Below are 16115 nucleotides of genomic sequence, written 5' to 3'. Positions count from 1 at the left end.
AGAGCTCAGGAGCACCGTTCATCTTGAAGCTTTGTCATACATTAGCTCCGTGGGCTTTCTCAGGTTCAGCCTTAAACGTGGTCTTTATCCCAGTGAACAAGGAGTGAGTTAAGAACTGCTAGAAAGGAAGGTTCTGTTAGGAACAAAACTGCCCAGGTAAAGGTGAGATCCATGGGGTTTGGTAACATAAGGAATTTCGTAGAAGAGGCAGAACTGTAATTGGGAAGTAAGAAAGAGACCAGGGATAGTCATTATCTTCATTATTGTTATCAAGTGATTATATGGCATTTCATCTTCAAAACCTTTTGCAGACTTTGTCAAGTGCAGTCATAATCTAAATTGCATAGGTCTGGAAAAGTAGGGTGTTCGAGTTTGGTGAACCATACGGGAAACGTTTAGAATTCTCATATTCAGAAACATTGTTGGATTATGCTTTATTCTAAAGCAGTGGTCTCTCTTATATAGTAATTGAAAATGAGTACATCCCCAGCGTAACTGACAGTGGACTCCTTTTTTGAGACTGTTATGCCTACCTGTCCTATGAGAGCACATTTGACTTTTTAAAAGGGATTATATCGATACAATGCTTGCAGTGTTTTTATTCTTCGAAATGTAAATCTCTACATCAAAATTAAAATACAGCAGGAGAGGAGCAAAAACGCAGCACTGGTATATCCCATACTTAGGGATAAATGACACAAGGCAAACTTGTTAAGAGAGGACATCTTTTACTTAAATGTCTATTTCTTTATTCTCTCATGCACAGAACAATTCACTCCTGCCCTTTAAGGATTGAGCATTATAATATTCTTGCTTTTAGGGCTAGGATTTTTCCTTTCCACATAGCACCTGTGTTTTCTGGAGCAGTTCAGGGATGGAAGAAGTGACACTTTCATTCTTGTAATGAGGCTCCATTAACCAGAGGCCTTTTGTAAGGGTGTAATTTCAAACTTCATTACAGACTAAGGCAGCTACACAACCCATTACTCAGAGAAAATGTGCTTCTGTTGTGACTCTCCAATGAGCCTTACATTTTTAATGTGCCTTGTTAGAATATTTATGAAACAGTATCACCAGTAGAGGGCATCTGTCTTTGAAACCTATGAATATCAACTGACAGGGTTTCAAGGCCCTCGCTTTAGACATTTCCATTAGAAAAACAGAAGTTAAAGGTACATGTCATAGTCTGAAATCCTTTCTGATTCAGTTTTCATTACTAGCAAGTTATCAGAAGTTTGCATGGTCATGTCTTAGGAGTTTTATTATTTTATCATCAGGGTAAAGTCTGAGTATGAAAGGAACCAGCTGAAATCCACACTGGAAGGGAATGAGTGCATACAAATTGTGCTTCCTTTTAAATGTCTGTCCTCTGGGAAAAGTCTGTTTGCCATGCTGGTAGGCTTGCCCTCTGAAAAATATCTGAAGATGCTGAGTTCCTGATTAAAAAATTTAACTTTGTGAAATTTAGTCCTGCTTATGAACTGTGTATCAGGTTAGCTAAGAATGGAAGCTATGGCCTAAAAGACTCCAAGGTTAGGAGGAGATGTGGGTTTTATTTTATTTTATTGGAAAAATTTTTTTTAAGATTTACCAAATCAATCAATCAATCAATCAATCAATATTTACTTATTTTTAGAGAGAGCAAGAGCCAGTGCATGAGCGTGGTGGGAGGGGCAGAGGGAAAGCGGGTCTTAAGCAGAGTCTGCAGTGAGTGCAGAGTCTGATGTGGGGCTCGATCTTAAAACCCTGAGACCATCACCCGAGCTGAAAACCAGGAGTCAGTCGCTTAACCAACTGTGCCATCCAGATACCCTAGAAGACCTGGGTTTTCTGTGTTTTTCTGGGCAATTTGAAGTGTGGGCTCCTGTGTGAGGGATGGAACTCCTGCCAGCCTGACCCCTTCCTGTTGAGTGTCTCTTCTGAACTCTAGGACTGCTCCCCCACCAGACTGTCACATGATAATATAGAACAGCTCAGAGATCGTAGGTCCTGGCTGCGAAAATACATGTATGTGTTTGTATGTATATGCACATGGCGTTTTCAAGCAGGAGTGTTCGTTGCAAAGAATGATTAATAATTATGACCCTAAGTAGTACACCTTCTACTATTTTCCTGTAGATAATTCTAATGTTAAGGTCCATAGCAGTGTATATTCAATTTTAATTTCCTCTGTAAATGCTCTGAGACAGGGAACTATGTTCTTGAAGCTATAAAACATGCCATGACTGTATCCTGTTAATTTTCAGGTAACAGCCTATTAAAAATGAAAGCTCCAATGAGGAAACAGAGTTCAAAGGCTTGAAGTGTTAACAGATCATTTTTTACCTAACACGATTTCTTTTAGAGATATTTGAATAGGCTTCTTCTTCCTAAAGTACTGTTCTTTTTAACTTGAATTCTCTTTACATTGTCTCTAAGTGGATATTTGTTACTCATGTGCTGATTTGCATTTATAAGTAAATCTAAGTATCCCCCCCCCCCAGTCTATACTAAGCACTGCTAACAGGACGATCAAAAGATACCTGTTCAGCGAAGGAAATGTCTCCAGACTTGTCTGTTTGTTCTTTTCATTTTGGATTTGAAGTAGTCATGGTCATGTAGTCACAGTTGTGTTGTGATGACCTTGAAGTTTCATACTGCTCTCTCACACCCTGGGAGCATCAGTGTCTGGAGCAGCTTCCTGAAGAACTTACAGAAATTAAAAGTAAAATATTCAGGGGCGCCTGATGGCTCAGTTGGTTAAGCGTCTGCCTTTGGCTCAGGTCATGTACCCGGGGTCCTGGGATTGAGTTCTGCATGGGGCTCCTATCTCAGTGGGGAGCCTGCTTCTCCCTCACCCTCTGCAGCTCTCCCTGCTTATGCTCTCTCTCTCTCTCTGTCAAATAAATAAAATCTTAAAAACATAAAGAAATAAAAGGTTAAATATTAAAATAACAGGTATTTCTTTTTTTTAAAGATTTTATTTATTTATATGAGAGAGAGAGAATAGGAGCACAAGCAGGCAGGGGAGCAGCAGAAGGCAGCTCCCTGCCGAGCTGGCAGCCAGACATGGGACTCCATCTCAGGACCCCTGAATCATGACCTGAGCTGAAGGCAGGTGCCTAACTGACTGAGCCACTCAGGCGTGCCCAGGTGTTTGATTTTTGCAAGGAATGCTCATGGCTTCGCCACATCGTTGCTCTGCGTTCCAGACAGTACTGCTTTAACTTCCCCACCTCTCTTCCACAGCACCTTACCCTTGTTATTAGAAAGACTTGATACAGACAAGGTCCAGAACTTCTGCAGTGTGGTCAATGCATGGGTATTGTTAGGTTCATACAGTATCTTAACAACCGGTATTGGTGGTCAATACTTAAAAACTGAAAGAGTTCACTTTAAACATCCAAATTTGTAGGTTATTTTTAGAAAATGAGAGGATTTGGAAACACTGTCCTGTGATCTCACATGACAGGTGCCTGTGTCCCCCAGCACCCCCCCACCCTGGATTTCCCTTTCCCTTACTTGCATTTCCTCCCTCGCCCCTGACCACGCTGAGCGTTGACCACACTGAGCAGTCACCGTTCACTGCACTGCCTCGTCACCGTGTCAGCAGCCGTCCTCAGAACACTCTGTGCCTGTTCAGCGGCTAATGCATGGTGCTGCCACTGTTAGCTTTCTGTACTTCTAGTTTTCTGTCTTAAAAATGAGGGTTTTGTGGGGGGAGTGCCTGGGCAGTGCAGTCAGTTAAGCGTCCAACTCTTGATTTCGGCTCAGGTCATGATCTCGGGGTCATGAGATTGGGTTCTGCGCTGAACGTGGAGCCTGCATGGTACTCTCTCTCCCTCTCCCCCTGCTCCTCCCCCCAGTCCCCTCACTTTCTCTCTCTCAAAAAAGGGTGGGGGGAATCATATCTGGCACTTCCTGTCATGAAAACTTTGACAACTAGTGTGAGTTTTTAAGAACATTTCAAGCAAAATTATTGATTGCTACTTTGATTTAGCACATTAAAAAAAAAAAGATTTTCTTTCAGGTTTAAGATCAGCCCTATAGCAGACAATACTGTTTGTTTAGTCAAAACTGAGCTATGTTTTAAATGGGTTTTTTGCTTGACTTGCCTATTTCTTGGAAGATTTTAAGCCAAAGATAGAAGCCTGAAACTAATACATACTTACATATTTATGTATGAATATTCTAACACACATATATATGTGTGTGTATACAAGCTTATTTACTTATGGGTATGTTAATCCAGCTAATACCTTCTTAGCTTTTAGTGACTTTAATAAAATTACTTCTTAAATATCATTGCTTCTTAATAACTTTTCAAGAACGTATTCGATAACTTCTTAACTTGGAAAAGCAAGTTGAGAATGAGCCAAGAAATAGAGCACCACACGTGTGAATGTTAACTGGAGATGAATGGTCTTTCCTTTCAGAATACGGCAGGAGAATGATATGGTTGATTCAGCGCCTCAGTGGGAAGCTGTATTAAGGAGACAAAAGGAAAAAAATCAGGCGGACCCCAACAACAGACGATCCAGACATAGATCTCGCTCGTATGTGGACTCCTTTTTATACCTTTGTTCAGAAAGCACTGAGCTTGAAGTCACATGCAGATTCTGGGGCAGATGGGGCTGTCTCTTTGAGGTCCTCTAAAGTGACTTTAGTTCTACCATGATTATCCCATTGTTTGTTTGTCATATTTACCTTCTTTTGTTTGTGATGTTCATTAACTCCATCTGAAGCCGTAGAAGTTGGAGCATTGCCAGAACAAAATGTCAAAAACAAGGCTATCAAGACTCTTTTGTTTTGTTTTGTTTTGTTTTTAAACAAAGCATACCTTCAACCAAGTAAGTAGGAACAGTCTTTGTTCTGGAGCCTGGCTGTTGGCAGAAATACCTGCTGCTTCTCTCAATTGGAGTCTGCAGAATTCTCTGAAGTCTTGTTCGAGATTGAACCAGATGTGAATATCTTCCTATTAAATTACCATTTGTGAGCAGTAGGCAGTGAGTGATTCATTACACCCCAATGTTGGGATTTGCCTGTGCCTTCTGTTGCTAGGCAATGCCATGTGTGAGCACAATTACCCCATAGTGATGAGATTGCCAGTCCTCCAAATTAATTTTCGAGCTGATAAAATTTCTAGGGTTTTTTGTTTTTGTCCTTGTTTTTTAATGTGTGCATCATACAGATTTAGGTACCCCCCATCCCCATGCCACTTCCCAAAGCATACCTTTTAGTGTGAGCTGGGACTAACTACCCATCCCTTTGTGATCCTAGGTGGTTAGATGTCTAGTGTTGCTTAATTTGTGGAAGGAGGGCTTGGTGTCTCAGATAGGGTGGTGGAAGGACGCCAGGGAGTGGATGCAGAGACAGACTGTAGGGAGGTGGAGGGGGGGGATCCAGGGAGCCAGGCACCAGGGGGTCAGTTTGGGTCAACAGAGTCCAGGAGAGGGCTTGGAGGACACACCCCAGGACCCCATGTAGCTCTAAAGGATGCTTTTCAGTCTTAGATGCTTACTTTTAAATTAGAAGTTATCTTAGGGTGTGGTTTTGTTTTTATCAGTAGTACAGCCTAATGAGTGATGTCTGTTTTTTTTCTAATAGAAAACCCTCAAGTAGTCACTATGCAATGTACCAGACCCTTACAGATTTATTTGTTGCTCCCTTAAGTTTTTGTTCTGGAACCTAATTAAAATGTATAATTTAAAGCAGAAGTTAAGGAATTTTCCTTTGTCTTGAATGCTACCGTCACCAGCTCCATTATAAAAGAGAGGTTTAGAATGGGAAGAATCAAGACCTCCTGTTTGACAGTTTAACCAAAAGGCACAGAATCCCAAGATCAGGATGCAGCATAGTCAAGGGTAAATTTTCTGCAACCACACTTTTCCCTTTCCATGTGGAATCTTCTTCTCGGAGGGACTTGTAATACACAAGGTTTGGTGACTTGGCGTTAAGTCTTAAAAGCAACATTTTGTTTCTCTAATAATTTCTAGAGCATTTGAAGTTCAATTACATGCCAGTAGTAAATTTCATTTACTAAATAGGGGAAAGTAAAATAAAATTGGGAAAAATTTTATATATAAATTCTGAAAAAGAAAAAACATTACTGGAGGCACCTCTCAATGGGTGTATAGATTGTTTCCACTTTTTTTGCTACTGTGTTAAAAGTTTCTGTACATGTTCTGTACAAGTGTATCTGTGGAGTAAATTATCTTATGCCCTGGGAGAGATACCTGGGTGGAATTGCTGGGTTAGAATCTATTTCTAATGATATTAAATGTAACTATAAACTACCAAAATGATTTCCAAGAAGGCTGTATCATTTTAAACTCCCACAAGCGGTGAATGACAGTTCTAATTCTGCCGCATTCTTGCAAATACTTAGTTCTGTCTTATTAATTTTAATTAGTCTGGTTGGCTTGAAGTGGTATCCCATTATGGTTTCAGTTAACATTTCCCTGATGACTAATGATGTTACCTGCATTTTCCTGTGCTTTTTGCTTACTCATGTTTAAAGTGTTTTAAGTTTTTGCCCATTTTAATTGGATTCTTTTTTATTATTTATTTGTAGAGTTCTTTATGTAGCCTGCATATAAGTTATTTTTCAGATATGTGTGTGATGTGGATTTACTTCTAGCTGTGTTTTGCTTTTTCATGGTCTTACCATTGTTTTTTGATAGGCAGACACTTTAAATTTTGATGAAGATAGCATTTTGTTTTCATTTATAGTTAAGACTTTTTTACATCTTTTATATATATATATATATATTTTTTAAGATTTTATTTTTTATTTATTTACTTGACAGAGATCACAACTAGGCAGAGAGGCAGGCAGAAAGACAAGGGGAAGCAGGATCCCCACTGATCAGAGAGCCCGACTCGGGGTTCAATCCCAGGTGGGATCATGACCTGAGCCAAAGGCAGAGGCTTGAACCCACTGAGCCACCCAGGCGCCCCAAGACTTTTTTTTATCTCTTAAGGAATATTTGCCTACCCCATAGTCACAAAGATGTTCCCATACCTTTTTCTAGTAGGTTTATAGATTTTGCTTTTTATTTAGGTCTGTCATCCCTCTAGTATTAATTGTTCAGCGTGTATGAGGTAGAGGTAGATATTGAGAAGTTTTTTCACGGTGCTTATGTGTTCCACGTCTGTTTGTTAAAAAAGACTATCTTCATTGAAATGCTTTGGAGCCTCTGTTGAAAATCAATTGACTGCCAATATATGGGCCAATTTTACTTCATTGATTTATTTGTCTATTCCTAAGCCTCCATGTTGTCTTGGTTACCATAGCTTTATGTAAGACTTGAATCAGGCAGTGTCAGTTCTCCAATTTTTTTTCCAAGATTGCTTTAGCTATTTTAGATCTTCTGCAGTTCTATATGAATTTTGAATCAGGTTGTTAGATTTTACCAAAAAAAAACCAAACAAACAAACAAAAAAAACCTTAAGCTTATGTTGAATCTATAGCTCAATTTGGATAAAATTCTTAACTTTCATTTAAGCCTCTTAAGATATAGCAATAAATAAAGCCTCTTAAGATATAGCAATATAGGGCACCTGGGTGGCTCAGTGGGTTAAGCCGCTGCCTTCGGCTCAGGTCATGATCTCAGGGTCCTGGGATCGAGTCCTGCATCGGGCTCTCTGCTCAGCAGGGAGCCTGCTTCCCTTCCTCTCTCTCTGCCTGCCTCTCTGCCTACTTGTGATCTCGCTCTGTCAAATAAATAAATAAAATCTTTAAAAAAAAAGATATAGCAATATATCTTGGATTTTAGTACAGAGTTACTGCATTTATTTTGTTATATTTAATCCTAAATGATTAATATTTTTCTTTCTTTTTTTTTTAAATTCACTTGACAGACAGAGATCACAAATAGGCAGAGAGGCAGGCAGAGAGAGAGAGGAAGAAGCAGGGTCCCTGTGGAGCAGAGAGCCTGATGTGGGGCTCGATCCCAGGACCCTGAGATCATGACCCAAGCCGAAGGCAGAGGCTTTAACCCACTGAGCCACCCAGGCGCCCCCTAAATGATTAATATTTTTAATGGTACTGAACCCTACTTTTAAAATGTTATTTTCCAATTGTTGGTTAGTAGATAGAAACAAAAAGTATTTTTTATGTTAATATTGTATCTTGCCACTCTGCAGCCTTGTTAAATTGATTTCATATCTCTAGAAGCTTTTTTTTTTTTTTTTTAAATTCTTAGGATTTTTTTCACATTTACAGTGTTAATGTTTAGACCGCAGACCGCTTTTCTTTATTTCTAATCTTGGGTCTTCCAATATAGTGTTGAATTACAGTGTTGCATAGAAGTAGTAGGAATGGAGACCTCCTTAGCCTGTTCTCTTTCTTAAGGGGAAAACATTCAATATGTCATATTAGGTATGGCGGTAGCTGTAAGATTGATGAAGATCATTCTATTTCTAGTGTAAGAGTTTTTCTCATGAATGAGTTTGAATTTTGTTACAAGCTTTTTCTGCATCTGAGATGACAGTATGTGGGTTTTCTTCTTTATTCTGTTAGTGGGAGAACTACAATGATTCAGTTTTGAATGTTACATCCTTGCATTTCTGAGATAAGTTCTGATGTGTTATCCCTTCTATATATTGCTGGATTCTATTCGATATTATTTTGTTGAGAAATACTGGTCTGTAATTTTCTTGTAGTATCTTTGTCAGGTTTTGGTAATAGGCTTTTTACTGGTCATTTAAAATAATTTGGCAAGTGTTTTCTTTTTCTCCGTTTTCTGAAATAGTGAATGTCAAAAAAAAATAGCATTATTACTTCCTTGAATGTTTGATACAGTTCACCAGTAAAACCATCTCTGCCTGGAATTTTCTTTATGGAAAGTTTCAAATTACAATCTCGGTTACTTGAACACATATTGATTGATTGGGCCATTCTGATTTTTACTTGTTATGTGTAGGTTTAAGTATTCTTTAAAAAGCATTTGTTCATTTTATCTGAGTTATCTTTTAGCAAAAATTTGTTCATAATAATTCTTTAGTATCTTTTTAACATCTGTTGTGATATAACCTATTTTACTCCTGATGTTGATAGTTTGTGTTGTCTCTTAATTTTCCCTTAATCTATCTTTTCAGAGAACTAACTTGGGGTTTATTGATTTTCTTTGTCATCTTTTACATTGATTTTCACTCTTTATTACTTGCTTCTATTCATTTTGTCTTTTATTTGTTCTTTTTTCATCTTCTTATTACTTCTATTCATTTTCTTTTATTTGTTCTTTTTTCATCTTCTTAAGGTAACACTGATATGAAACCCTTCTACCTTTTAAATGTAAGTGTAAAGTTGCAAGTATTCTCCATGCCTATAGTTTAAACTGTATCTCATATATTTTGCTAAATATTTTCATTATCATGTGGTTCAAAATCATTTTTAATTTTTTGTGATTTCTTTGACCCTAGACTTTTTTTAGTAGTGTTTTGATTAATTTCTAAATATTAGAGGATTTTCTAGATATCTCATGAGTATTAATTGATTTCTAATTTAATTCCATTGTGATAAAAAAAAAAAAGAATCTGTGAGATTCCTTTGAAATTTATTGAGACTTGTTTTATGACCTAGCATGTGATCTTTCATGATGAATGATCTGGTGGACTTGAAAAGAATGAGTATTCTCAGGCAATGGGTGTAGTCTATAAATGTCTAGTAGATCTAGTTAGCTGATAGTGTTGTTCAGATGGTCTGTGTTTTTCCAATTTCTTTGTTTACTCTTCAATCAGTCATTGAGAGAGGGATGTTAAAATTTCCAATAATGATTACGGATTTGTCCGTTGTACTCTTTAGTTCTATCAGTTTTTGTTTCAAGTTATTTTGAAGCTCCGATATTAGGCTTCATATTTGCAATTTTTTTTGCCTTCTTGATGAATTGACCCTTTTATCATTATGAAATGTCTTCTTTATGCTGACAATACTCCTTTCTCTGTGTCCGCTACATTCACAGACACACATACCCAAACTCGTGTGTGTGTGTTTGTGTGTGTATCCATCGCATCCTTTTTCATGCTCACTGTTTGCATGTTACATCGTTTTAATTCTTTCATTTTTAGCCAAGGTGTAGTTTTCTATTTAGAGTCCATCTTGTGATCTCTTGTAGACAGCGTACGTTTGGGATTTCTATTTTTAATCTAGTCTGGCCATCTCTACCTTTTAAATTGAATGTTAGTATATTTGCACTTCATGTAATTATTAACATTTGGTGGTTTAAGTGTAGCGTTTTGCTCTTTTTCCTCTTTACTGTATCTGTTTTTTGTTGGTCTGTTCCTCCTTTCCTATTATATTTTGTGTTAATTGAATAGTTTTTGGTACTCCGTTTTAATTAACACCTTCCCTATAGTTTTTATTATTTTTTTCTTTAGTGGTTTCTTTTTCTTTTTTTTTTTAAAGATTTTTTTTTTAATTTTATTTGACAGATCACAAGTAGGCAGAGAGGCAGGCAGAGAGAGAGAGGAGGAGGAGGCAGGCTCCCTGCTGAGCAGAGAGCCCGATGCAGGACTTGATCCCAGGACCCTGAGATCATGACCTGAGCCGAAGGCAGAGGCTTAACCCACTGAGCCACCCAGGCGCCCCATCTTTAGTGGTTTCTTGATGGCTTACAGTATGATTTCTTAATTTATCACAGCGTGTTTAGGATTAATATCATAATATGTAAAATTTAGAAGTCTTAAAAAACTATAGCTCCTTTATCCCTTCTCTTTGTCCTTTGTGCAATTGTCATGCATCTTATTTTTGCCTATTAGTAGCCCCATGTTACAATGTTACTATCTCTGCTTAAACAGGAGATAGTTTTTAAAAGAAATCAAGGAAAGAGGGAAAAAGTTATAGTTATTATAATAGACCAAAAATAGTCCCCTAGATGTGTCCATATCTTAGTCTCCAAGACTTGTAAATATTTTATGTTAGATGACAAAGAGGAATTAATGTTGCAGGTGGAATTAAGATTGTTAATCAGTTGACCTTCTGCCAGAGATCGTCTCCTGAGTTATCCAAGTGTACTCAAACTAACCCCAGGGTCCTTAAAAAATAGAAAAAAGGACAGGAGAAGGAGTGAGAATCTTTCAGTTTGAGAAGAATTTAATCTGTTATTGCTGGCTTTGAAGATGGAGGAAGGGACCATGAGCTAAAGAATAGGGGCAGCCTTTAAAATTGGAGGAGGTAAGGAAGTTGATTTTCCCCTAGAGCCTCCAGAAAGTAATGTAACTCTGTCAACACCTCAATTTTAATCCAGTGAGATCTCAGTCAGATTTCTGCTACAGAACTGTATGATAAGAAATTTGTGTTGTTTTAAGCCACTAAGTTTGAGGCAATTGGCTTTAGCCGTAATAGAAAATCACTACAGTTACCCACTAGCTTACTATATTACCAGTGTGTTCTGTTTCTTCCTCTAGATCTGACATTGTTTTCCTTTGTTAGGCATGTCTTACAGTACTGGTCTGCAGATGATACATTCTCTTAGCTTTCTGTGAAAATGCCTTTATTTTAACCCTTATTTGTAATAGATAATTTCACTAGCTGTAGGATTCCAACTTGATAGGTTTTTCTTTCCCACTTAAAAGAGATGATTCAGTTCTGTTCTGGTTTCTGTCATTTCTGATTGGTCAGACTTCATTCTATAGACACTGTATGGACTTTGTCTTTTTTTTCCGCTAGCTACTTTTATGATTTTTCCATTATCTTTAGTTTTTATCTATATGTCCATGGTGTAGATAAATGTGGTTTTCTTTGTATTTATCATTTATGTTTTTGTAATTTGATTTTTTTTTTTTTTTGCCAAATTTCAGAGATTTTTGGCCATTATTGTTCAAATTCTTTTTTTCTGAGCCATTCAGTCTTCTTCTTTCCTTGGGCATCCAATTGTATATATGCTAGACCATTTAGTATTGTCGCACAAGCAAACAAAGTTCTGTTCATTTTTAAAATCTTCGTGCTCCCCTTTTAAATTTTGGTCATTTCTGTTGACTTGTTTTCAACCTCATCAACTTTTTCCTCCCCTTGTTGTCCAGTCTGCTCTTGAAGCCACTCTGAACTTTATACTTTCCTGTTTCAGAATTTCAGTTTTGTTCTTTATATACTTTTACTTTCTTTGTTGAGATTTCCCATCTGTTAATTTATTATGTCCATAGTTTCCTTTAAATTGTTATACACATTTGTACAAGATGTTTTAAAGCCCTTTTTGGTGAATTCCCATGTCCGTGACTTTCAAAACCTATTTCTATTGACTGCTTTTATTATTTCTTAGATTATGGTTATATTTTCTTATTTCTCTACATACATACTAATTTTTTAATGTATACTGAAAATTTTAGATAATATCTAGGAGGAGGTTTGGATTCTGCGATCTTTCTTTGAAGAGACAAATTTTGTTCTGGCAGGCAGCTAAATTATTGTTGGCTACTCTTTTTTTTTAAGATTTTATTTATTTTAGGGAAAGAGCTAGGCAGGAATGAGTGTGCGTATGACTGGGCGGAGGGGCAGAGGGGGAGAGAGAGGGACAAGGAGACTCCACACTAAGCTGAGCCTAAGGCAGCAGGATCACGGCCTGAGCCTAAATCAAGTAGGCCGCTTAGGGGACCCAGCCTCCCAGGTGCCCCAGTTGTTGGCTACTCTTGGTCTTACTTTTTATGCTTGGTTTTATGCTTTCATAGGGTGGGACTTGTTAGACTTTGTTTTGTCATTAGCTTAGGATGTGTTTTTTACTTTAGGCTTGGTCCTTATTCCTAAAGCCTGGCCTTTCTGAAGTCTTGGTTGACTGTGCTCAGCATTGCTTCTCCAACAGCAGCTGCATCAGAACTCTGTCCCCTACCACTTCCCACTCTCTGGTGTCCCCGCTCAGCTCGAAGCCTTGCAGCAGCTGCCCTCCCTTAGGCTCACATAGTCTTACCCTGCTTATGTTGAGATTAAGTGTAGTGAATATACTCAGCCAACCTTGCGGAAAACCCCATACAGACTTCTGGAGTCCCCTTTTGTATTTTGTTGTGCACTGTACATTCCATCCTTATCAATAGCCTTACATTCTCAGGTGTCTGGGTAGCTCAGTTGGTTAAGCAACTGCCTTAGGCTCAGGTCATGATTCCGGACTCCTGGGATCAGTCCCACATTGGGCTCCCAGCTCCATGGGGAGTCTGCTTCTCCCTCTGTGCTTCTCCCCTCTCATGCTCTCTCTCACTGTCCCTCTCAAATAATAAATAAAGTCTTTGAAAAAAAAAAATAGCCTTACATTCTCATCTCTGCCCCCTGAGTGCCGTGAGACTGTTTCTTGAGCTCTACTTTCCACATCAGGAAGGCGCCTCCATGCAGAACACTGAAGCAGTGGGGGGCTTGCCTTGTGCTTCTCTCCCCTCAACTATCACAGACTTATCTTCTCTGTTGCCCAATGTCTGAAAAACAGTTGCTTTGTATATGTTTTATAGATCTTGAGGAGGAAAGGTTCATCTGATACCAGTTACTGCATTGTGATCACAAGCAGAAGCTCAGGAATACTGTTTTGAGGTGGAGAAATATTTTTTTTCCTCGAACTCACGATCTTAAGATCAAGACCTGAGCTGAGATCGAGTCAGACTCTTAACTGACTAAGCCACCCAGATGCCCTGATAGAGAAATACCTTTAAATTGGGTATTGCTTTGATTAGATCAACTGATATCAGAAAATAATGGTACTTATTTATTTAAAATCTTATTTAAACTTTAATCTTAACTACATGATAAAAATATCAGATCAGGTAGAGGATTATCTCAGAAAAATGCAATAATATGAGAGAACTCCATTAAGAGTTTGATGTTCTGGAGTTTAATTTTAAAGCAAACCATAAAAAGATTCAGCAAATATTTGGCTAACTTTGTAACTGAATTTGGTTGATTAAGTATGTAACTGATAGGGCCAAAGTGCAATTAAATGACAAGTGAAGGGAAAAAAAATGTCTATTTGAAGAGCAGTTCATTCAGAATTTGCTCTGCCTCCTTGGTAAAAAGCAGATTGAGAAAGAAGAGCTTCTCCACAGGAAGACCCTTTGGAAATCTTCTGTGGTGGACTAGTGTGAGGTGGTTTTTAGCCCAGAAGATGGTGATGGTAGAAATACAGAGAAATGGATGGAAACACATATTGGAAGTAGTGGTGATGGATGTGGAATGTTAGAGGTATTTTGGATGAATTTTCTCTTTGGGGCTGATGGATGGAATGGGTAGTCGTGAGGTTTTCCTGAGGTTGGGCGAGATGAGCTGGAGATATGTGGGGAAAGAATGTCAAGATTTATTTGTTTTGTTAGGTTTGAGAAACCAAGTGGGTAGTCAAATGGAAATGTCAAGTACGCAACTAGATAAAACTGTTAAACTCTGCAGGTTGATGAAATACCTCATTTGGACACACTGGGCCCTCTTTGATTTGAGCTATGACATTACAAATCTGGGTTTGTTTACAGGAAGTTACCTGCTGGGTGCTGCGGTCAGACTTCTGTTGGCATTCTGGGCCTCCCAGTGTTAGCTTACTGCCTAATCTCCATCAACTCCCCCTGTCCTCTGTACAAACATTAGAACCATTCTCACAGACTTTTGCTGAAAATTCAAGTCATACTTCAAGTCATACTTGAATTCAGGTACCTGTGACATCATATCTATAATTACAGTTACTATAATTAGTAAGTTCTCCAGATCTTGGTTAATCTCTACAAACACTGTAAGGTAGTGACTTTTTTCTTTTTTCCACTTGAGATGAGGAGGAGGAGGGGGGATACGAAGAAAGTAGGGTGGGGCTACCTCACATGAAGATTAGAATTTGGGTCTATGCAAATTTAGGAACCATTACTGCTTTTAAGAAAAAAATGGAAACACGGCAGAACAGCCTCTGAGAAAGTAATTAAAATTATTCTTCACATATATTTGGAATTTTAGATGTAGAGTAAACCACTTACCTCTCAATTACTCCCATAGTCTTAAATCCCTACTGCACTGTCTAGAAATCGTCACATGGAGGTATATCCGCTGGGCGCTTGGAATGCTATGATACATCATCCACACACGCTTCATTCATTCTGTTTTTTTAAATTTCCAGTGAAAAGCCAGAAAGCTGTATTTATTATAAATACCAGAGACATACAGTAGTATGAAATACAAAACCCCTCTCTCCTAAAACACATTGAACTATAATCTGATTGCCTCTCATCTAGGAAGTCTTGGAGAACTTCAGTTCTTTCTAGTACGTTTGCAGCTACATTGGCATCACATTCTTGTTTACTTACCATTAGAAAAATTTGATGAAAGTGCTTTTCTATGTGAGTAAACCTTTATTCATTGGAATATTTGGAAGAGGCATTGAAGCGAAAACAATTAGTTCTCGTAGGTTCAACTTTGTGTGTGAGAAGACTCAGGCTCCCTCTGGTGGTAATAATGACGCACTATTTTACTGAAAAATCATGCCCAGATGAAATTGTCAGGGTGAAGTGATGTTCCCAGTTAAACACCACAAAGAAGTCTGATGCCTTAAATATTGAGCATGTAGGTTTGGGAAGTGACTGAATGATCTTCAGCAGCTAGGTTGCTGGGCTCTGTGGCTTCCTAATCCTTCTTTAATTCTGACATGGAGGGGAGGAAAGAGGGAAGGAGAGGAAGATAAGCTCTCTCTTCATCATGTCTCTTCTGACTACTCAGAATTATGATGAGGAATTACTGATGTATTTGTTAAGGGCTTTGAATTTTCTTAAATAAAAATGTTTTATAAACTTACAGTTTTCTTAGTAACATATCTTCAACTCTAAATTTCCTTTTAGAGCGGTATTTGGTAGTAAGATCACAAAAATAAGTCAAATGCTACCACATTTATTTTTTTAGTATAATATAGTATACAAAATAGAGTGTATTGGACCCTATGGAATAAATAGGTAATGTTTTCTAGCTAATATAATTGGAGGGTTAGGAGGATGTAGAAGACTATCTCCACTGATGGGGTTTAAACCCTTTGTACAGTCGCCTGGGTGGCTCAGTTGGCTAAGTGTCTGACTCTTGGTTTTAGCTTAGGCTCTGATCTTGTGGGTCATGGGATTAAGCCTGCATGGGGCTCCGTACTCAGTGGGGAGTCTGCTTGAAAGACTCTCTCCCTCTGCCCCTCCCACCATTTGTGTGCTGT

At 38.2% G+C, this 16115-nt stretch overlaps 1 protein-coding gene across 2 annotated transcripts in view; it reads left to right on the top strand.

The window, feature by feature from the left end:
• LOC111148421 (erythrocyte membrane protein band 4.1 like 4A) overlaps nucleotides 1–16115 on the top strand; it is a 251739-nt gene that overhangs the window by 224190 nt on the left and 11434 nt on the right. For both annotated transcript variants that reach the window (XM_022504948.1, XM_022504949.1), the window contains one exon: nucleotides 4416–4535. In XM_022504948.1, the coding sequence (XP_022360656.1) occupies nucleotides 4416–4535 (120 nt within the window). The remainder of the gene's footprint in view (nucleotides 1–4415; nucleotides 4536–16115) is intronic.

This window comes from Enhydra lutris, unplaced genomic scaffold (assembly GCF_002288905.1).
Source record: "Enhydra lutris kenyoni isolate GAN:26980312 unplaced genomic scaffold, ASM228890v2 scaffoldscaffold19, whole genome shotgun sequence".
Taxonomy (NCBI): domain Eukaryota; kingdom Metazoa; phylum Chordata; class Mammalia; order Carnivora; family Mustelidae; genus Enhydra; species Enhydra lutris.
The sequence above is the reverse complement of the archived record's forward strand: the minus strand, read 5'-3'. Positions and strand labels throughout refer to the sequence as shown.